The sequence below is a fragment of the Oncorhynchus clarkii genome, chromosome 30, assembly GCF_045791955.1.
Source record: "Oncorhynchus clarkii lewisi isolate Uvic-CL-2024 chromosome 30, UVic_Ocla_1.0, whole genome shotgun sequence".
NCBI lineage: Eukaryota > Metazoa > Chordata > Actinopteri > Salmoniformes > Salmonidae > Oncorhynchus > Oncorhynchus clarkii.
The window spans coordinates 3,535,440-3,558,623 of record NC_092176.1 but is presented as its reverse complement, the minus strand read 5'-3'; the positions used below and the strand labels follow the sequence as shown (position 1 = coordinate 3,558,623).

The 23,184-nt window shown below is 46.8% G+C and overlaps 1 protein-coding gene across 5 annotated transcripts in view; it reads left to right on the top strand.

Annotated features, from left to right (window-relative positions):
- Positions 1 to 23,184, top strand: part of LOC139389407 (ARB2 cotranscriptional regulator A) — a 248,599-nt gene that overhangs the window by 156,035 nt on the left and 69,380 nt on the right. For all 5 annotated transcript variants that reach the window (XM_071136144.1, XM_071136145.1, XM_071136146.1 and 2 more), the window contains exons 9-10: positions 10,600 to 10,716; positions 16,224 to 16,308. In XM_071136144.1, the coding sequence (XP_070992245.1) occupies positions 10,600 to 10,716; positions 16,224 to 16,308 (202 nt within the window). The remainder of the gene's footprint in view (positions 1 to 10,599; positions 10,717 to 16,223; positions 16,309 to 23,184) is intronic.

Below are 23,184 nucleotides of genomic sequence, written 5' to 3'. Positions count from 1 at the left end.
ACATTTTACAGGAATAGTTGTATCATGTTTCTGAATGTATCCAGGGTATTTTTGTTGTTGGTCTTTATGTTGCACCTATCCCACATTTTACAGGAATAGTTTTATCATGTTTCTGAATGTATCCAGGGTATTTTTGTTGTTGGTCTTTATGTTGCACCTATCCCACATTTTACAGGAATAGTTTTATCATGTTTCTGAATGTATCCAGGGTATTTTTGTTGTTGGTCTTTATGTTGCACCTATCCCACATTTTACAGGAATAGTTTTATCATGTTTCTGAATGTATCCAGGGTATTTTTGTTGTTGGTCTTTATGTTGCACCTATCCCACATTTTACAGGAATAGTTTTATCATGTTTCTGAATGTATCCAGGGTATTTTTGTTGTTGGTCTTTATGTTGCACCTATCCCACATTTTACAGGAATAGTTTTATCATGTTTCTGAATGTATCCAGGGTATTTTTGTTGTTGGTCTTTATGTTGCACCTATCCCACATTTTACAGGAATAGTTTTATCATGTTTCTGAATGTATCCAGGGTATTTTTGTTGTTGGTCTTTATGTTGCACCTATCCCACATTTTACAGGAATAGTTTTATCATGTTTCTGAATGTATCCAGGGTATTTTTGTTGTTGGTCTTTATGTTGCACCTATCCCACATTTTACAGGAATAGTTTTATCATGTTTCTGAATGTATCCAGGGTATTTTTGTTGTTGGTCTTTATGTTGCACCTATCCCACATTTTACAGGAATAGTTTTATCAATTTTCTGAATGTATCCAGGGTATTTTTGTTGTTGGTCTTTATGTTGCACCTATCCCACATTTTACAGGAATAGTTTTATCATGTTTCTGAATGTATCCAGGGTATTTTTGTTGTTGGTCTTTATGTTGCACCTATCCCACATTTTACAGGAATAGTTTTATCATGTTTCTGAATGTATCCAGGGTATTTTTGTTGTTGGTCTTTATGTTGCACCTATCCCACATTTTACAGGAATAGTTTTATCATGTTTCTGAATGTATCCAGGGTATTTTTGTTGTTGGTCTTTATGTTGCACCTATCCCACATTTTACAGGAATAGTTTTATCATGTTTCTGAATGTATCCAGGGTATTTTTGTTGTTGGTCTTTATGTTGCACCTATCCCACATTTTACAGGAATAGTTTTATCATGTTTCTGAATGTATCCAGGGTATTTTTGTTGTTGGTCTTTATGTTGCACCTATCCCACGTTTTACAGGAATAGTTTTATCATGTTTCTGAATGTATCCAGGGTATTTTTGTTGTTGGTCTTTATGTTGCACCTATCCCACATTTTACAGGAATAGTTTTATCATGTTTCTGAATGTATCCAGGGTATTTTTGTTGTTGGTCTTTATGTTGCACCTATCCCACATTTTACAGGAATAATGTTATCATGTTTCTGAATGTATCCAGGGTATTTTTGTTGTTGGTCTTTATTTTGCACCTATCCCACATTTTACAGGAATAGTTTTATCATGTTTCTGAATGTATCCAGGGTATTTTTGTTGTTGGTCTTTATGTTGCACCTATCCCACATTTTACAGGAATAGTTTTATCATGTTTCTGAATGTATCCAGGGTATTTTTGTTGTTGGTCTTTATGTTGCACCTATCCCACATTTTACAGGAATAGTTTTATCATGTTTCTGAATGTATCCAGGGTATTTTTGTTGTTGGTCTTTATGTTGCACCTATCCCACATTTTACAGGAATAGTTTTATCATGTTTCTGAATGTATCCAGGGTATTTTTGTTGTTGGTCTTTATGTTGCACCTATCCCACGTTTTACAGGAATAGTTTTATCATGTTTCTGAATGTATCCAGGGTATTTTCAGAGTTCGTTATCAACAGACACGGCGTAAAGTCGGCCAAATGTCAAATGCACGTCAAATCACCTGTAATGTTTGGATTCAGTCTTGTCAGGTGAGCTGTTGTGTCCTCAATTCTTTGGACTAATAATTTCCCCATAATCTCCTAAACTGTTCCCTTTCAATTGCTACCACGCTGATGCTTTTCATACTCCTCCTGTAAGAAATATTTTAATTTAGCCCTATCCATGTAGGCCAATTCCCATGAGTGTTAGAGGGTTAATTGGTGTTCCTAAACACATACATAAATCGAAAGAGTTAAGTTGATAATGTTGCATATTACTAAGAAACTCTATAAAAAGGGGAACGTCTGTGTTACGTCTCTAGGCGTTTGTTTTTCCCGAACTTGGTTATTGTACAATAATGGATGCGCTTCATGACAGTGGAGCATCTGCTAATTAATTCAAAAGTGAAGTTATTATCATACCTGTGCAGATGTTAATAGGACATTAATTGAATGGGGGCTGATAAATAAGGAGACCTGAAAATACCTGAAAATGTCCTGTTTTGTTGTTGTCTGGGTTATAAGTAACACACGAAACGTGCTTAGTCTCTTCAATCACCGGTCTGTCAATCCAACAGGAATTTCTCTGGGTTTCAATTGAGTCAATTGAGTGCGTTTGTATTAAGAGCGTTGTGGAACTGTTACTCAATGCATCAATATAGAGATGGAAGAGCAGCTACTAATAATATTTAGGAATTATAGAAGATGCATTTATTTAGCCAGATTTATTCAGTGATGGAGAGAGAGAGTGTGCATGTGAGACACACACACACACACACACACACACACACACACACAGCTGCCTCTCCTCAACCAAGGGTGTGTGTCATTAGGAGCAAACAGCCATGACCAGCTGCTCAGATTGTCTTTGCCACGTTTTCTCAGCGTGAATGCACTTTACCTGACACACACACACACACACACACACACACACACCAAGCGAGTCTACACACACGCTCACACACCAAACGACTGTACACACAGGTACGCGAACACACTGAGAGCTACAAAGAGGCTTGTAAGCAAAAGATACCATTGTTCCCACTGATCAGGGGCTTCCTTGCACTAGCGCACCATTGTGTACGAACGCTCCCTGCCCATAACCCTCCCTTTCCATCCTATCTACCCCTCTCCCTCCCTCATCCGTCCTCCCTTCCTTTTTTCCTCTTGTTTTCCACGGGCACATGCAGGGCGATGTGCCCGCGACCGCTGCGTTTCCTGGCACGCTGCTCCTTATCCTCTGCCTTTTGTTTCCAAGAGGCGGTCGCCATTTTGGCGAACTGCTGTGTCAGTAAATATTTACTGGGCTTCCCTTTCCTGCCGGCCCCCGCTGACGTGTGTGTGGAGAGTCCCCCCCCACCCATTCCATGTCCGACACAGTCATTCACCAACGCCTGCAATACCCCCCTTGCCCCTGGACCCCGCTCCCCTCGCCCCCAGTCTCCACCAACCCTCCCCAACCCCTGCACGTGGCGGCCTATTCTGCCTGAGGAAATGGAGGAGGAAGTTATTTTGCGGCACTCTCCCGGTCGGTCGGTCTGACGGTCGGTCACCTCTCCAGCTCTCCTAAATCACACCAACACCAGGGTTCGCTAAATGGAGGGCCAGGCGAGTAATGGCCCTAAATGCATGTGACCCTAGTGCTTTTTTGACCTTTGCACGGCTGCACGTACAGATGCAAGCTCGCACCTACACACACACACACACACTCCCACTTGCTCCCCGTGGCCCTGTGGCCTCTTGTTGGAGAGGGCTTCCTTCCTGCCGTGCAGACAAAGGATGTCAGTGAGCTGAGAGGACCTGAGTGGACCTGGGGGCCCAGGGCCCAGGGCCATCAAAGCAGGGGAAAGCCCTCAAGTTGTCTCTTCCTGTAGAGGGTGTCAGAGCCTGGGGCCATCTGCCTGTGTTTTCACAGCCAGGCCAGGGGTGACAACCAGGAGGCCCCAGGGCTGACCCGGGCCCCCACCCGACCTAGCCCCCCCCCCCCCGACACACACACACACACACACACACTTGGTTGGGGTCAGGCCAGTTCAGCGAGGTCAGCACAGCGCGGCTCTGGACAGATTTCTGTTTCACCTCACAGGCTGTCAGTAGGGGAAACCGACCAAAACTACCAGCTCCCAGCCAGTCCTCTAACTGTTCTAGCTGTCACCTCTACAGTGCTTCAGTGTTCTGTCCCGTCTAATCCAGACTGGGATTATCAAGTTGCCAGTGTTTGATTATGGCTCTAATGTCTCCAGCTCCCCTCATTGATTTATGTAAAATCTGCCTGGGGTTGTCACAACACAAGTCAGGGTTTATGTTTGTTTGGCCAGCAGCGACTTCGCAAAAGCCTACAGGCTGTGGTCGTATATGTGTGTGTGTGTATAAATGTGTGATTGAATGAGTGTTTGTGTGTGTGTTTCTCTTTGTAAGTGCGTGTGCTTGTGTGTTTGTGCAATCCTCTCCCTCACTGGCAGCAGTTGGACAGTTAATCAATCAAATATTTAAGCAGCACTCCAGCGCTTCGTGAGTAGTCCTAGATTATCCTCCGCTGTTGGCAGCAGTTTGAGCGCATTAGGCCCTCGATCGGGTGGCAAACAACACAACCATCTCCACAGACCCAGGGTGCTTCTCTCTCTCTCTCCTCTGTCTCGCTCGGCCCTCCAAGACTCCATCCGCTCTCCCTGGTAATTGTAGCCGTTCGCTAGCTTGATGATTTGCTCGTGAGCGGCGCTCCCTTTAAAAGGCCTCGTTTATTTCCCCTTCTCTCGATATCTCTCATATCCTTCCCCAGCCCTGTTTGCCCAGACCCCCCCCCCCCCCCCCCCCCCCCCCGGGGAAGTCCATTGTGGATTACCATTCAGTTTTCACCCAATTATCCACTGGTTTTCTCTGCCTTTGACACATAATTATCAAAGCCCTAAATAATTGTCTTTATTATTGCCGGTGTTTAGATGGCGGCTGTAGCGCCGGTGCTAGCATCATAGAGAAGGAGAGAGTGGAATGGGAGAGTATTTATCTCGGCGAGAGATGGCTTCGCGTGCAGTTAAATGCAGCCTCGTCTGTTATTTAAACCCGACATCCGACGCCTCATCCTGATAAATAAACATGATTAATACGTTGTTTTTATTTCTCCCTCCTTCTTCTTCTTCTTCTTCTTCTTCTTCGTGTTTCTGTCCCGCTCAAGATCACGGGCGAAAATGCGATTTGGTGCTGCAAAAGTCCTGCAATTAGCTGGCTTTGTGATGGGAAGCAGCTTAAAACGCTAAACACTGTATTTTACTGTAGAGGGCATGTGAGAGGTCAGGGAGTGGGGGAGAGAAGGGGGTTGGGGTGGATGGAGGAGCGGTTTGTCAGAAACGGTCATGGAGATTGTCAGAAACTGGATTTAGTGGGCATCTGTTGGCCAAGTGGGTCAGAATTGGACCGTTTTTCAAGGCCTTTTAGCCTCTTCGTCTCTGTATAATATGACATTGCTGTAACTGAAATCAAGTCACGGGGGTATTGGCTAGTATGTGAGGGAGAAGGCTGGCCGTTCATCCAGTGGAAAGGAGAAGGGTGGGTTGTTGATGTGCTCTTGCCTTTTGACCCTACTTGCCTTGTCTGTGTGTTTCAGGATGTAGTCATGGCCTTCGTCTTACACGGTCGGCAAATGTTGCCACTTACTTTCTTAATACACGTAACAGTACAGCTGCAGTCTTAGTTAGTCGTCCACATCCACCTTCTGTGTATCCTCTCCTTCTCTCTCTCTTTACCCCCCCCATTTCTCCTGTTCCTCACCCCGTCTGGTTGCATCCAGATGCTGTAGTGTGAATGGAAAGGGCACGAGTGAGATAGTGAATGTCTCAACATCTGCCTGTTGGTTTAGTGCAACAAGTATTTCCACATGTTTCTCGTACTGTCGAGGACTGCTGAGAACAGCTGTCCTGAATCCTCTCCTCGTTGCATGGAGGCAGAGCTGGAAGTCTGCTCAATGCATTTTCAAGTATTCTGGTGGAAGTATCATGTTATGGGTATGCTTGTCACCTGCAGGAACTGGGGAGTTTGTCAGGATCAAAATAAATATGAAAGGAGCAAAGCCCAGATAGAAGTCCTGCCTCAGTCTTCTGAATGCCTAACCCTGGGATGCGCACATTGTAATGCCAGAGACACACCAGAATTGCTTTCCTAGAGGTGTAGAGTGTTCCTGAATGGTTCAGCCTTAGTCCGCACTTAAATCAGATATTGAAAATATTGTTGTCCATCAATAACCACGGTTACATCCACAGTTTTCATGCGAGGCAAGTCATACCGTATAAAAAAAATCACGACAGCTGTGGTGGAAACCGGAATTTTCTGTACAATTTTATAAATGGCGACAGATCATTTGTTTGTTCGACATGGTGGGATCTTTTCGTGTCAGTAAAATGAATTATGCGAGAAATGGTGGTGGAAATATTGATATCATATCAGAGTAAACTTAGCGTAATGTGTTTATATGGTGTGTGGTCCTCCCACTACGTCTCCGGAAATCCATGCAGTGAATTTGGCTCTAGATGAAATAAGTTAGGATGAAATTCCCGGGGTGGTGGAAGTGCACGGTGATGAGTTTGACGCTCCTTTCCAATACATTCCAAGGGTCTTATTCTGGTGACATGATGATCGATGCTTGACTGCCGTTATTCACAAATATTTATTCTCTCTCTTATCCATAACAATCTGATGTAGTCTAGCCTACCCGCGCTGGATCTGCGAGCTGTTGGCTAGAGAGCAGGTACCAACAGTTTTGGTGACAAAACTATCAGTAGAGTTGAAAATGCGACGGAAACACATTTAACTGCAGATACCCATAGACTTCCAGTCATTGCGCTAACGCTAGTTAGCGTTGGCTAGTTAGCACTGGCTCGCGAAACTACCTCTAACTTCCACCATGCTCGACACAGAGACCTACATTTTTTTTCTATCCACAAGTTCATCTGACTCTGGGGAAGTAGATAACGGGATTCATTGCCAAAATCCCGAAGCATATCTGTAAGTGGAAAAAGTACATTTTGTGTTCACTACGTCATCAAGCACAGGTTTTTTATCAGTTTGGTGGAAGCACACCACTGGTGGAATTGTCAAATATTTGCGTGATAATCTGTCGCCAATTGGATGGAAACCTATCTATCTACACTGACAATCCAACGCACACACACACACACACACACGCCACACACACTCACAGTGACACACTTAAACACATCACATACGCTGCTGCCACTCTGTATATTATGTCTCCTGATTGTATAGTCCCTTTTACCCCTGCCCACATGTTCGAACTGTATTACCTCAATTACCTCAACTACCTCCTTCCCTGCACATTGACTTGGTACTGGTACTCCTTGTATATAGCTCCGTTATTGTTTCTATCGTGTTACTACACCTGTTGTATTTGGCGCCTGTGACCAATACAATTGGATTTGATCTAGTGACTCCCAGCAAAATTTACTGAGCTTGAGCCGTTTTGACAAAAACAAGGGATATGTTGCCCTAAGAGTTGTGCAATTTCAAACTGTTTAACAACAGTAATGGCTGCCAAATGTACTTCCACCCAGTATTAACTGTGGGTTGTGTAGGCATACGCACTCAAGACATCTTTGTTTTTTAAAATTGTATTTAATTCATTTGATTTCCTTTCGTAATCTTTCTTTCACTTTGAAATGTGAAGTAGGTTTTATACATGGCTATGGGGAAAAAATCGAATGTCATTCATTTGTGGATGTCATTTTTAGGCAGCTACATGTGAAGACTGCAAGGGTGTGTAGACTTCTACTAGGCATTGTAACTGCTAGCCTAGCTATAGGCCATAGGCTAGCCCAGCCAAGCATTGAACATCTTCCTTGCATACCGTTTAGACTAGATAGATCCTAAGCCTCTCCTCTCCTCTCCTCTCCTCTTCTCTCGCAATGAGTAGGCATCAGACAACCTCCGGTTCTCCCTCACACATAAGGTGATAGACAGTATTATTGGGCTGTTGTTAAGCTGACTACGGTGTGTCTTCTAGCCACCTCTCTCAGCTAAGAACGGCGCCTAAGTGCACAGGTTGGGTGTTGATTTAGATGCAGTGGGATTTAGTGGCCCAATAATAGCGTGATGTAATGCTGTTTTGTGACCCATAGCTTATGAATGCCATTCATGCCATTGTAGATCTGCTACTTGGAGTTGCAAAGGGCTCCCAGTTCTCACAGTCTCACGTCAGAATTTGACGTTCATCCATGCTTCTCAAACGTCAAATGTATAAGTTGTTCCAAACGTCAAATTTCAAAGTGTTTAAGGCCTTAACTTCAAATGGTTAAGTTAAAGGTTAAGGTTTGGGATAGGCTTAAAACAAAAATATCAGAAATAACTATCGCCGGATTTGAACGCTGTTAGGGATCCTAACAGTGTTCACTGTTGCACCTAGTGGCCGGTTTCCACGAATACTGTCTTGTGTCACAGGTGACCTGGCTGACAAATGGAGGGTTTATTACCTGAAATGTCCTTTATTTATATAGATTTTTACACATTTTAATTTATTGTGCTATGTCAATAAATCATTGTTTTTAAATATTTTGGCACCAAACTGTTGGCAGTTGTGGAAAAAAGTTAATAGTTGGAAGAGTTCATTGAAAATAATGCCTTTGTTGATTAGATAATTTCTTTTCATTCATTTGGCAATTTTCTCTTGAACTATATGGTCTATCTACTAGAAACTCATGGAAAAAATAGACACAGATATAATAAATTAACTTTTTAAAAGTTATTCAAATGTAAATTACCAAAATGTAAATTATGTAAATGACAGAAGATTCTGGTTACTTTGGTAAATTAGAACTAGCTCCGCAACCCCACACACACTTTATTTGAATGTCTGCTTCGAGAGTTGAAGAAATATGAGCACGAGTACAGAGTCAGACGTATGCTCTCTCTCTCTCTCTCTCTCTCTCTCTCTCTCGCTTTCGTTCTCACTCGCTCGCTCTCTGGAAAAGTGTAGAATCATAGTCAGTTCTGTGGGGCCCGGTGTTTTGACTGTGTTGGTAAAGTCATGTGCTTAGTGTTTTCCATGGGCACTGCACTGTCTCCAGTCTCCTGGCCTCTTGGAGAACCCTATACTCAGGGATTAGCCCTTTTGGCTAGCACTAGAAGAAACGGCCCTTGACTGACACCTCCAGTTTTAAAAGGTTGACTTTGCTGCTCCCTCGGGCCCTGTTCTGCCAGAGGAAAGATTTGCAAGCTTTTTGTGTGTGTGTGTGTGTGTGTGTGTGTGTGTGTGTGTGTGTGTGTGTGTGTGTGTGTGTGTGTGTGAACTAGCTTAAATGTGAGAATGTGTATCTGATTCTGCAAGTGCATGCTCCTTCCTATGTGTGCGTGTGTAAACGCGCGCGTCTACCAAGTGTGTGTAAAGCCTCCGCGTCTCCGTCCTGGTGAAGATGCTCCTGAAGAAGGCTTATCAGCTGAATGATATATTTGTCCTTAATAGAGTCAATTTATCTCTATACACTCTCACTTTAATTCAACTGGCCTACCAGGATTCATTCAAATACAGCCCGTAGTCACTTTGATGTACTACCAGCCGCAGCTGTAGGCAGCTGGACTAAGTACACCCGGTTAAAGTGATTGTTAACCTATTGTTACCAGGCCCTGTTCTCTATTCTTCCCGGGTTGATCTTGAGGGAACCTGTTGAAGGTGGTTGCGTATTACTACTACTACTCCTGTGGGTGGAGGGGCTATTGTAGTGTGCCGTGGTATGTAACGAGTCCTTTGTGACACATTTTCCTTCCGAAGCTGACATTCAGGAGGGAATCGGTCGGCGAGTGAGGACGACTGTGATATTAAAATGGGACAGATTTTTTTTTCTTTGGGGTGGTGGGGGGGTGACTTTCACATGTACGTGACAAGGTCACAGAGGTCTGCACTGTTCTGCTCTGCTCGTGTCACATCCCACACTGTAACACACAGCGTGGCCTGGTCTTACAAGGGAGTATTGGTGGCTGCTGGTGTGTATAGGGTCCATTTACCTTCACACTTATTCGTTATGGTCTAACAGTCAAAACTGGTCGTAGTTCAGCACTCCTACTCTGAGATGAATTGTGGATACGGCCCCCACGTCTGTGTACTGGTACCACCTACACTCACTTCTGAGCAGGTCTCTAATAATGAATAGGGCCTGTGTTCCACTACAGCAAATGCAAAGTCTCCATCTTCACAAAACTAAACTCAGCCAAAGAGTCTTTGATACTGTTACACTACTGTTCCAACACTGCCGGGTACATCGACAGGGTGAGCAGCACGAAGGCGCTGAAGCACGCTTCTCTGAAGTGTTAATATCTCTCTCTCTCTCTCTCTTTCTCTCTCTCTCTTTCTCTCTCCCTGTCTCTCTTTCCTTATCTCTCTCTCCTTCTCTCATTATCTCTCTCTTTATCTCTCTCTCTCTTTATATCTCTCTCTCTTTATCTCTCTCCCTCTCTCTCTATCTCTTTCCCTCTCTCTATCTCTCTCTCTTTATCTCTCTCTATCTCTCTCTCTTTATCTCTCTCTTTATCTCTCTCTCTCGCTCCCTCTCTCCCTCTCTCGCTCTCTTTATCTCTCTCGCTCTCTTTATCTCTCTCGCTCTCTTTATCTCTCTCGCTCTCTCTCTCTCCCTCTCTCCCTCTCTCCCCCTCTCTCCCTCTCTCCCTCTCCCCCCCTCTCTCCCTCTCTCCCTCTCCCCCTATCAGATGATTCAGAGAGAGGCTCAGGTGAAGAATAGGGTGTGTGCAGTGGCCATGACCGACTCAATCCACAACGTCTGGCACCAGGACGCCAACAAGAGCATCCAGGAGTGGCTGCAGCAGGTGAGATGACACAGACACTTACATAGACACACACACACACCCCCAATGGGAAATCTACCTAATGTTGCTTCACTTTCAGTGGCTTTACCATAGTGAAAACAAGAGGCAATGTGTAGCCTCACTCCTTCCATTATTCTTAGATTCCCTATTTCCTACAACCAAATACATAATAATGATTTGCTAGGAGAGAGCAGACCAGAGCACAGGCTACTGCCAGGTCACATGTCCAGCTATGAGCCAATCGTTTGCTTGTTTTCCCTGAATCTCTCCAGCCCCCACTCCCACCCTCCTGGTCTTTCTTCTTTGTGGAGGACGGATGTCAATGAATAAGCCAGACGGTTGGCCTTCTCCAGTCTGTCTGTGTTTGCGTGGGTCGCTTCATTTTCGTTCTCGCCCTTTCTGGCGTGACCTCTGCGCCGTAGACAGCACCTGGGCTCACTCAGTATGCACATACAGATGAGAGACACAGCCACCGCCAGAACTACAGGGGAGCCCAAGATGCAAATGTCACCCCCCCCCCCGCGCGCACGCACATACGCACACACAGACACATACACACCTCGCCATCACACTGGCCAGTTCATCGCATATGTTACCTTTTTCTGAATCCTCTTTTTTTCTTCTTAATATTCTGTCCTTCTTTTTTTTTTTATCTGTTTCTAAGTTGTGTGTGTGTGTGTGTGTGTGTGTGTGTGCGCATGCGTTTTGGTGCGTATGCGTCCCGTAGTTGAGCGTTGGTCGGAAGTTTCGGACTTCAAGGTTGAGTTGGCCTTCTTCACTAGATCTCCTCTTTCTGATTCATTTTGGAGGAATGGCAGAGACGGCGCATAATTGGACCGTTAAGTGGTTTCTATTTGTGACGATTACCCAGAACAATAAATGTCTCATAACTTTCTAGCTCTAGCCCCCATGTCGGAGAGAATTCACTGTCTTTTCCTTAACCCTTGCCTGCTCCTTCAAGGACTGACGCGTAGACACGTGGGCCTGCTTAAACAAAGAGCTTCCGCTTTTGAAGGGCAGGTGGACGAGCATGTAACTCCTGAATCAGTTGGTCTTGCAGGCTGAGACGCGCGCAGCATGACCTCTCTCTCAGACCGACGGCATGGTGAAAACTGCGGGTTTCACAACAACGGTCAGTGTGGGGTTTTGATTCAATCCTAAGTGTAATTGCGCCTCGTAATTAAAGAACAGGCTGTGTGGCCCTTCCATCTACAGTAGTCAGTCACTCAGAGCCAGGCCACAGTCTCTTTGTGTTTCTGTTGGAAGTGCCTCCGTGTTTTCCCCACTCTCTCCTGGTGTTCGACTCGGCATGATCGCACACACACACACACACACACACACACACACACACACACCCTGCAGGGCCTCTGTGGTGGCTATACCTCAATCAGGTGACCTTACAATACAGCGAGATCCCAAACATATCTCTATCTCTCGCTCTCACGCTCACACATGCACACACACACACACACGTCCTCTATATTTATATCTGGAACATTATTCAGGTTCAGTGGCAGATCTCCCCGGTGTAGCGCCGTCTGGGCTGCCCTCCCAGCAATTGTGTGTATGTGTGTGTGTGTGTGTGTGTGTGTGTGTGTGCGTGCGTGTTAGAGCAGCACCCCTGGCGGTGCGGTGCGCCGCTCCTGTCGGACAGTGGTAATTCCCTCCCCCTGGGGGTCATGGGGTTAGGGATGAGGGGAGGGGAGGGAAGAGAGGAGCAGAGAGAGGGATTTAGAGATCAGCGCGCGCTGGGACAGGCAATATAGAGCTAATGGGTCAGACGACGAACAGATGACGTCACACAGCAGGGAGAGGTAGAGCGAGCACTCGATAGAAGCCTTCAATTATAGTGGGCCCACAGAGGCAGAGAGAAAAGGAGGGAGGGAGGGGAAAGCTCAAAGAGAGAAAAACAAGAGGGCAGGTTGGAAGGGAAATGAGGAACGGATGGAATGCAGTTAGAGGTAGGGAGACGTGGCGCTGGACAGTGATGCCTGAGGAGCAGAGAGCACAGGACAGTGAGAGAGAGGTGGATGGTGTGCAGCTTGGCAGCCTGTCACAGCCCAAGGTGTCCTCTGTCACGGTGGTGGCCACGTACGATCGCACAGCATAGCACAGCCATGAATAAACTGTCATAATTCACTGAGATTACACACACAGTAGTGGGAGCTGCCCCACAGGGAGGGCGGAAGGGAAAGACCGAAAGGGAGGGTCACAGGCACTAAAGTGATGTCAGAGTAGGTGGGGGGTGGGGGTGGGGGGGGGGGCCTGAGACGTTTTGAAGTGGCGGTACGCGTGACGGGCTACGGAGTTGGAAGGGGAATGTGGTAGAGTGGGCGACGCGCCGGCATGTTGATCGGGGATCAGTTGTGTGTGTTTTGTGCGTTAACGTGGGTGGGGAACCTACGGGCTTCGTATTGTCAGCTCTTCCACCAGCCGTATTGTAGGCTACTGGTCTCAGCACTGTTAGCCATGTCTTAGATGCTGGAGCAGCATCGTTAGGTAGACACACACACACACACACAGCAGCAACACGTGTTTGTGCTGGTAAAGTGGCCTAGTCAGTAAGCGAGATGGGAGGCAGGTTTTACTGCAGGCTGTGGCCCAGAGCAGGTGGCTTTATTATAGGCCTGATAGGGAGGCTGAGGAGTGTCGCACAGGTAGGATCTGTTTTCGCCGTGACACCTGTCTGCCGTTTACACTCTCAAAGCATTATAGTGCACCATTACGAGCGCTGTTAGCATCCCGCTAAGCCCCAGCCGCCACCGGCTTCCGACCGGCACGGCCCCAAAGGGATTGTGGGACTCGGGATCCAGATGTTTCGGATGAATAATGAAGATGGGACTGAATGAGTTCATTGGTAAAACGCTGCAGCGTGCGTGCTTGTGTGTGTTTGTGTGTGTTTGTGTGTGTGTGTGTTTGTGTGTGTTTGTGTGTGTGTGTGCGCGCGCGCAAGCTTCTTCCCGGCTCCGTTCCTTTTAAAATACAAACACACACGGTACAGCCACACACACACACACACACAGAGAGAGAGAGTCGAGCACATTTCTCTCACACATTAACTTACAGGATGTAAATCAGTGTTGTTGTATCCCTGCGTGGTTCCATCTGCCACTGACTGTATCACATGCTGCCTGCTCTGTATGTTGACTCTGGCGCGTATCGTCTTTCATTTGACACGTATTCCCCCTTTCAAACCCTACCTGGAGCGGGGCACAAACACACACACACACGCGCGCGCGCGCGCACCAGGGTGACCTGTTTATGTTCGTGGCGTCTCACTCAGTTCAGCAGTGCCATTGATCGGCGCCCCGGCTTGAAGCGATGAGAATAATCATGTCTGTGAGAGATTCCCGATGTGCCTTCCTTTTGTCAACTTCCATCCTCTAATCCCGTGCAGCGGGTTAGCCTTTCTCTGACAGTTGCTCTCACTGCTCCCTCAACGCCGGGGTTTGCCTTGGCAAACCTATTGAAACGCCGGCCCCTGTTCCTCCATTGGCGGGGAGCGGGAGGGCTGTCTTTGAAATGGCTCCCCTTCGCTCACAGCGCAGCGCAGCACAGCTGACGTCTTCTTCTCCCAGACGGAATGAATTAGGGAGATACAATGAGACACTTGATGTACCAGTCAAGGAGCCCTGCTTGCCTGCCTGACTGACTGCCTGACTGCTTGCCTGACTGCCTGCCTGCTTGCCTGCCTGCACTCCCTCCAAAGAGCACAACTAGGGCAAAGCTCGGCATCTAAAAATACAACAATGAACGCCTGTTTTCCAAGATGGCACACACACACAGCTCTTCTCTCTTCCCCATACTGCTCACTCCTGCCACACTCGATTGACAGGATGAAGGGGGAACGAGGGGAAGGAGAAGCACTCCAATGTGGCGACAGGGAGGATTTGCTAACGTTCCCTTGTTTGGTTGTGTTTTGTTTGATAGGTTGCAACGCGGATGTGTGCTGACACTTATAGCTACATCCCCATCAATACATCCCTTTCTCTCCGTACTTCCTCGTCGGGTACATTTGTGTGTGTGTTAATAATTCGCCGGAGACATGAATAAAGGTGGATTGATTCGGACTACTTGTGCGTGACGGAAGTTCCTCGAACTGACAGTCCTTCCGTTGAATTTACATTGAGTTGTTCAAAATAACTTCCCTCACATGATTCTACCACCGTACCTCACGGCACCACAAATGAGATCATCTTGGTTGTGTGTGTGTGTGCGCGTGTGTGTGCGTGTGTGAATCCTATCCTAAAGTCGCTGAAGTTGTTGTCATGGAGGAAAAAGCTGAAAATAGAGTGTTGTAGGCTGCTGAAGACGCGTACAGTAGTATATCAATCTGAAAGGGGACTGCCCCGGATGTGTCGAGGACAACAGAGAGAAAGCGTAAGGGCCGACCGAGCGGTGTGGCCTCTTCACCGCATTTGTCTCAATCTTGCAGAAGTGCGCAAGCACACACACGCGCTGTCTCTTTCTTTCTCACTCTGTCTCTCACACACATGCTCACTGTCTCGTTCTCTCTCTTACACCCATGGGAGTGTCCAGATGACGCAGGTGGGTGACCCCTGGGTGGGGGGGGTGGGGGGGCTTGCGACAGGCCAGCGGAGGTGTGATGTGACCCGTAGGTCTATCATGTCTCCAGACAGGGTAGGGATGTGTTGGGGTGCTGTCCTCCCTGATTGGCCCCAGCCAGACCCTCTCTGTCAGGCAGAAGCAGGGCCTTGGGAGAGGGGGGGGGTCGCTGGGTTTGGGTGAAGAGGGTAGGGGTGGCCGTAGATGGAGTTCAAGGATGGGGTGGGGGCGAGCTGCAGAGCTCTGTAGGAGTGGACACCCCCACCACCACCACCAAACACACAGGCACACACACCCCCTCACACATAGCACTGTAATGGCTGTCAGGAGGACTGGGGCGAAAGGTAAACAAGTGTAGATAAGCAGTGATTCAGAAAGAGGCCAGCTGCACACAGCCTAATCTCTTTTACATTTCTGTTTCTTCTGTTTAACTTTTATCTTATCTCAGGAACGTCTTCTCCATGCATTCCTCCTCTTCATCCCCCCTCTCTGCCTCGCTCCTCCAGCGTCCCATCAAACCCTACATACCACACTGCACCATCAACGAGACCGGACAAAAGCCACACACGGATTCATCAAACACACATACGCGCACCACACACACACACACACACACTTCTTTTGAAGTGGTATGTCAAGCACATTGTGGTGTAGGCTTGATATGTACTGTACTGTAAAAAGCATTTCACCTGAGGAAAGGTCAAGGCAGGGTAAGACTCTAAGTGTAAGACTGTGGACTCCCCTGAGGGGAGGGGGGGAGGGGGGGTTGTGGGTGAGCTTGAGGGGTTATGGGTCACCAGGCTGCGTAGACACCCCCCTGGTGCACCTGGTGTGCCGTGTACCCCCCCTCCCTCCCGCCACCACAAACAATATCAGATCTGTCTGAGCAATGTGTCACAGGGCGTTTAATTGCTTGTTCCTGTCTCCCCCCTCCCCCACAGCACTGCCGTAACTGGGTGTCAAGCCCCGAGCCCCTGGACACACCGGTGGAGCCCATGCTATCAGACTGTCCTCGCGTCTCTGCAGGTAGCGTGTGTGACTGTGGATTCAACACTCCTTACACCTTTCATCTCTCTCTCTCTCTCTCTCTCTCTCTCATTTTCTCTCTCTTGCTTTAATCTTTTCATGTGGTGTTTTGCTCCATTTCTCTCTGGCCTCTCTGTGGATGGTTTGTAGTGATGATGTCACAGCCAGAGAATTTGCCCTTAATTCAGGATTAGGCCTGTAATCCGTAATCCCGAACATGATGATAAAGATGGACCATGGTGACGGGGCCTCGACAACTGCCCGTACGTTAAATGGAACATTTGAGTGTGTGAGTCTGTGTGCACCTTCATGTCACTTGACGACTACCCTAACGGTGGTCATGCGGGCTTATTGTGACTACCCTTTCCTCACTTGTCGGATGGCGTCATGATCAATGTATAGGTCGACGTGCATGTTTTTCCACGGAGCCATGCCTCCCGTCGTTATCGGATCTGCCGGGTTCAAAACAACGTGGTTACACATGGTTGAGAGGACAGTGGGTGGCCCGTGAACTAACTGGTGGTCTCGTCTCCAAGAAACGTCTGCTCTATGTTATACCATATGCATCACTAGCTAAGTTGCCATGTAATATATCAACATTAATAGTCGGCCTATATGCCGGTCAGGCTGTTTATAGTCATCTATACAACGGGTGGGTCTTTATCCTGCACGCTGAGTTGGTTAAAACCGCATTCCAGCCGGTGTCTATCCCACGAGTTACCACCGGCTAAGTCTATGACATTTTAATGTTACGTACTCCTACCGGCCACTGTTACGTTCTCAAAGGACTTAAAATAGGCACCGTTCAAGTGTTTTCCTCTCCTCCTCCTAAGTCACAAACCCTGAACGTTACACCGTGAGGTTCTATATTCGGCAGTTATCAGGCTCGTCTTATCCCGGGCACATTTGATTGACCCGTTGGCCTGAATGACTTTGACGTCGGCGATAGTGAGAGAAAGTGGACGAGAAGTCGTCGTCCAGCTCAGCAAGTCTTTGGAGTTTGGAGGCGGGACTCTGGTCTCATGTCAAAGGTTGATTTGGTCGTCTTTGTGTCCTTGGCGGCACCGACCACTGCGCCGCCACTCACGAGAGAGCGGCCAGAGGTGACAAAGGTTGAGGGAAGGATGTCAGAAGTACCACGACCCAGAATGTCTGCGGAGAACGCTTCTCAATTCATCCCTCTGTCCCTCCCTCCCACTCATCCGTGTCCTTGTACATCGGAGACACACACACACCCACACTCCCACCACACCAAGAGCCAACTGCACTCGTCTGAAGTCCGGCAAGCTTTAGGCTACTGGACAGCTATGGAAAATGGCGCCTGATCAGACGTACACTAAGACGTCTGAAGGCAAACCAAAGCATGCCATTGGCTGTCCGTCAGATGTGGGGTTTGAGTGGCAGTCGGCAGTGAGGATGGAGTCAGTGGCGGCACTGAAGGGACGAGTTTCCCTCCAACCAGCTATCTCACTCCCTCTCTCCCTGTGCGGTAGTGGTTATAGCGTAGGGGTTATCCATGCTGGTTGGTGTTTGGCAGATGGACATGGTGACGTGGAGACAGGCCTGTCTGGCTATTGCTGCTAATCATCTGTGAAAACAACACTGGTACCAGCATGGCAATGCCCCACTTATGGGCTGGAGGGAGGGAGGGATGGAGGGAGGGAGGGAGGGGGGGTAGTTTTGTAGCGTGGGGGTGGGGTGTCCGCTAACATCTCTGTTTATTGTTTTTAACGTGATAAAACCTGGACCGCTTCCCTGCTCGCCTGGCTAGCTTTTCTCCCACCCCTCTCTCTTTCATTTTCATTCCCTCTTTCAAAGGAATCTTCCCCTAGAAGGTCACTGCTCCAGCGCTGGCAGCGGCCTGAGAGATTGGCAGAATTTTATCAGTTAGGAGCACGCTGAACACTGCCTAAATATGCAGATAAAGTGGAACAAATCTCCTGCTGGAAAGCCTCCCCATGTGCTGTGCTGGGAGGGGGGACAGGATTTGTAGGATGGCCGGGGTTGGGGAGGGGTGGCTGGGGCCTTCCCAGGGTCTGACACACCAAGGCTGGGCTGTAGTCACAGAGCAGATAGCCAGGAGAGAGAGGAAGAATGGCAGGGATGGGCAGGCCCACTCGAGAGTCAGGCTTAGAGGCACACAACAGTGACAATGTGAATCCCCTCCTCGCACTGCAAGGTGACTTGTGTGGCTCTAGGAGAAGTGTGTGTGGCTGCTGCCTGGCCATACACTTCCCTGTGTATTTAGTTGGACAGTGAAGTTAAAACTTTTCTATACTCCAGCGTTTTGGATTTGAGATCAAATATTTAATATGAGGCGACAGTACATTCATACATACATTTACTGTTTAGAGATGATTTGTGTAGCTCGTCCCCCCGTTTGAAGGCGTCATAAGTGTTTGGACAAATTCATTTGTGTATTAAAGTAGTAAAAGGTTTATGCCTCTAACTTTCTCACTGTTTAGATAGGGGAGTGTGCGTCTGGTTCTGCCTGTGTGAGCGGGTCGATAGAATTGTAAACACAGGAGTCTGACCAAATCCACCAGGTCTGCTATAGGGCAATTCCACGCCAGTGGGAGAGTAAAATATTGTCGGTATCTCAGATAGTACTGGTAATTCTCACGTACAAACTTGTTTGAAAAGCTTTTTTAGATCAACACGGATGGTGTTGAACAAATGAATTTGTCAATTTGTATTTCAGAATGTAGACATACTCCATATGTTAGTGCGCACTGTAATGACTATAATGACACCAAGATGTCTGTATCATGTACGGTTCACCGATCGTAGGGTCTTACAGGAGGCATGTGTACAGTTGAAGTCGGAAGTTCACATACACCTTAGCCAAATAGATACGTTTTTCACAATTCCTGACATTTAATCAGAGTAAAAATTCCCTGTCTTAGGTCAGTTAGGATCACCAACTTTATTTTAATGTTAAATGTCAGAATAATAGTAGTGATTTATTTCAGCTTTTATTTCTTCCATCACATTCCCAGTGGGTCAGAAGTTTACATACACTCAATTCGTTTTTGGTAGCATTGCCTTTAAATTGTTTAACTTAGGTCAAACATTTTGGGTAGCCTTTCGCAAGCTTCCCACAATAAGTTGGGTGAATTTTTGACCCATTCCTTCTGACAGAGGAGTCAGGTTTGTAGGCCTCCTTGCTCACACACACTTTTTCAGTTCTGCCCACACATTTTCTATAGGGTTGAGGTCAGGGCTTTCTGATGGCCACTCCAATACCTTGACTTTGTTGTCCTTAAGCCATTTTTCCACAACTTTGGAATTATGCTTGTGGATATTGTCCATTTGGAAGACCCATTTGCGACCAAGCTTTAACTTCCTGACAGATGTCTTGAGATGTTGCTTCAATACATCCACATAATTTTCCATCCTCATGATACCATCTATTTTGTGAAGTGCACCAGTCCCTCCTGCAGCAAAGCACCCCCACAACATGATTCTGCCACCCCAGTGCTTCACAGATGGGATGGTGTTCTTCGGTTTGCAAGCCTCACCCTTTTTCCTCCAAACATAATGATGGTCATCATGGCCAAACAGTTCTATTTTTGTTTCATCAGACCAGAGGACATTTCTCCCAAAAGTACAATCTTTGTCCCCATGTGCAGTTGTAAACCGTAGTCTGGCTTTTTTATGGCGGTTTTGGAGAAGTGACTTCTTCCTTGCTGAGCGGCCTTTCAGGTTCTGTCGATATAGGACTTGTTTTACTGTGGATATAGATACTTTGTACCTGTTTCCTCCAGCATCTTCACATTTTGTTGTTCTGGGATTGATTTGCACTTTTCGCACCAAAGTACGTTCCTCAGAACGCGTCTCCTTCCTGAGCAGTTTGATGGCTGTGTGGTCCCATGGTGTTTATACTTGTGTACTATTGTTTGTACAGATGAACGTGGTACCTTCAAGCATTTGGTTCATCATTGGGAGCAATTTCCAGACTTGTGGAGGTCTATAATTTTGTTTCTGAGGTCTTGGCTGATTTCTTTTGACTTTCCCATGATGTCAAGCAAAGAGGCACTGAGTTTGAAGGTAGGCCTTGAAATACATCCACAGGTACACCAATTGACTCAAATTATGTCAATTAGCCTATCAGAAGCTTCTAAAGCCATGACATCAGTTTCTGGAATTTTCCAAGCTGTTTAAAGGCACAGTCAACTTAGTGTATGTAAACTTCTGACCCACTGGAATTGTGATACAGTCAATTATAAGTGAAATCATCTGTCTGTAAACAATTGTTGGAAAAATGTCCTAACCGACTTGCCAAAACTATAGTTTCTTAACAAGAAATTTGTGGTTGAAACGAGTTTTAATAACTCCAACCTAAGTGTAGGTAAACTTCCGACTTTAACTGTAGGTCTCAAATGGCCACTTTCATCATGATTTTCTAAAAAACAGTTTGAGATACAATTGTAAAAAATACAATTTTAAAAAAGAACTATCTTCCTCCCAATAGAATTCCTATGTGAGAATTGCCAGAAAAATCTGAGATACCCAAAAATATTTTTCCTCTCCCGCTGGCGTGGAATCGCCCTACAGGCCTACTATCCATTCTGCCTCCCTCTCTCTCCCACAGAGGTTGGGAGAGTGGAAACGATCAGTGTGCACTCCCTCCTCTCTATTATGGACCTACTCCTTAGCGATTACTCATTGTTGAACCTGATTATGAATTACAAAGGCCCAGCGTAAACACTGATTAATGGCTAACAAAAGTACGTTAATGTGTACCTGAACTTTAATTACGCGTCCTGGTCCGTTACAAGGTTCTGAACACAGGCCCGTAATTAACCCTCATTGTGTTCATCAAGATGAAGATGCTCCTATTTGATGTACTGAAGGAGTTGTATATCTTTCTTTTTGGAAAGCACTTTTCTTTTTTTTATTTGATGTTTTTTTTTCTTTTTTTTATCAAGTAGCGAGAATGTTTGCATTGAGTGCTAGAACCAAGAGTGTAAAATAGAGCAATGAGAGCGAAGTCTGGTCCGTTTTACCTGAGCTCTAAGCTTTCCTAAAAGCGAGTCTGTGGAACGAAGCGGACGACGTACAATGTGGGTCAGCTGTGTGTCTGTGTGCGTGCGTACGTACGTACGCTTGCGCGTGTTGCGGTGGCCGTGCCGCATGCCGGTTAGGCTGAACTGCAGTGTCGTTGGTCCGGCATCTACTGTTGAACGTGAAACGTTCTTGTCGCCACCTCCACACTCCACCTACAGGTCCACGTCCGTCCGGCTGATGGATGTTTACCTGCTGAGTTAAACTGTCAGAGGAAACGCAGCCCGCCTCCTCGCCACCTCCTGTTTTCTCAGCTTGACTTTCTTTTTTGTCTTTTGTCTTCTTTTTTTTTTTTTTAGGGAGGGGGGTTGTCTGCTGGCTCATCGAAAGATCAAATGGGGAGAGGAAGGGGCGTCTTTCTCTCTTGTTTGTCTTTGCGGACGTTAGCGTAGCCTAGAGCTAGCGTCGCAGGAAATGGCTAGGGTAAACGTTGGTGAACCAGAGGTGAACTCTGACCCGTGATCCTGATCCCATCACGGGGCTCATCGCCGGGGCTAGCTGTCGTCTGGATTTTACTGGTGCCAAGCTCTCTTTCAACTGACACGCTCGTGGAAAACGCTGACCCGGCAGTGTCCTCCTCTATGAGACCACCATAAAAAATGGCTGTTTTTTAAATTATTTTTTAGATACAGACGGAGGTGACTGTGTCGGAGGAATATTATGGTGTTTGAGGAAGCTACTTTTTGTTTGTGGAATGGTAGATCCTGTCTACTGGTGGATTATTACAATAAACTGGAAAAATATAGTGCAGGAGCTGGCAGCTGAGTATATAAGGGATTCTTAGGCGTGAATGAGGGAATGAATGAGATGTCTATGTCTATGTTCAGGGGAGACACTGGCTGCTGTAATCAGCATCTCCTCCCAGGCCTCATCAGCCTTTTATCTCTCCACATTCTGCACAGCCTTTAATGTGCCTCTTCCTCTGTATAAACACACGCCACCACTACACATATTGACACAAATCATTGTGCTGCTTGTGTCATGTATTGAATTTTTCTTGCTCTCATGTCTAGGCTCAAATACTCCACCCTCCCACTTTCTCCCATGGTGGAGGGAATACAAGTTTCATACAGTTTCATGTAGACACTCATAATTTTGCGTGGGGGGGGGTTCTCCTTTTCTCTCTCCATTTCTCTCATTGTCATTTAGCAGACGCTCCTATCCAAAGCGACTTACAGGAGCAATTTGCGTTAAGTGCCTTGCTCAAGGGCATTACTTCACCTAGTCGGCTCGGGGATTCGAACCAGCGACCTTTCGGTTACTGGTCCAATGCTCTTAACCGCATGGCTACCTGCTCTCTTCTCTCTCTCTCTCTCTCTCTCTCTCTCTCTCTCTCTCTCTCTCTCTCTCTCTCTCTCTCTCTCTCTCTCTCTCCTCTCTCCTCTCTCCTCTCTCCTCTCTCCTCTCTCTCCTCTCTCTCTCTCCTCTCTCTAACCTCTCTCTCTCTCCTCTCTCTCTCTCGTAGAGCATCAGAAAACATGGCGTTCATTTGCTATTCCTCTTTAAAGTGTTTGATCTGTGTGCTCGGGAGCAGACTGGCGGGCCCTGACCCACTTGGCTGCCTTATGTAATGAACCCCAAAAACACCATGCAGACAGGATCAGAGTGCTGGAGAGAGAGGAAAATAGTTATAATTTCCTTCCCCCCTTTTGCTCTGTCTCTGAGTTTGTTGTGCCTCTGACGGGGTCATATTTATGGCGCCGAGTGAAAAATAGAGAGGCTGGTGTGGAGGAGGTGGAGGGGGAAGAGCTTCGGTAAAGACAGTTGGAGCTGAACAGGAGATCTTACTTAGTCATTCTCTTTGTTTCC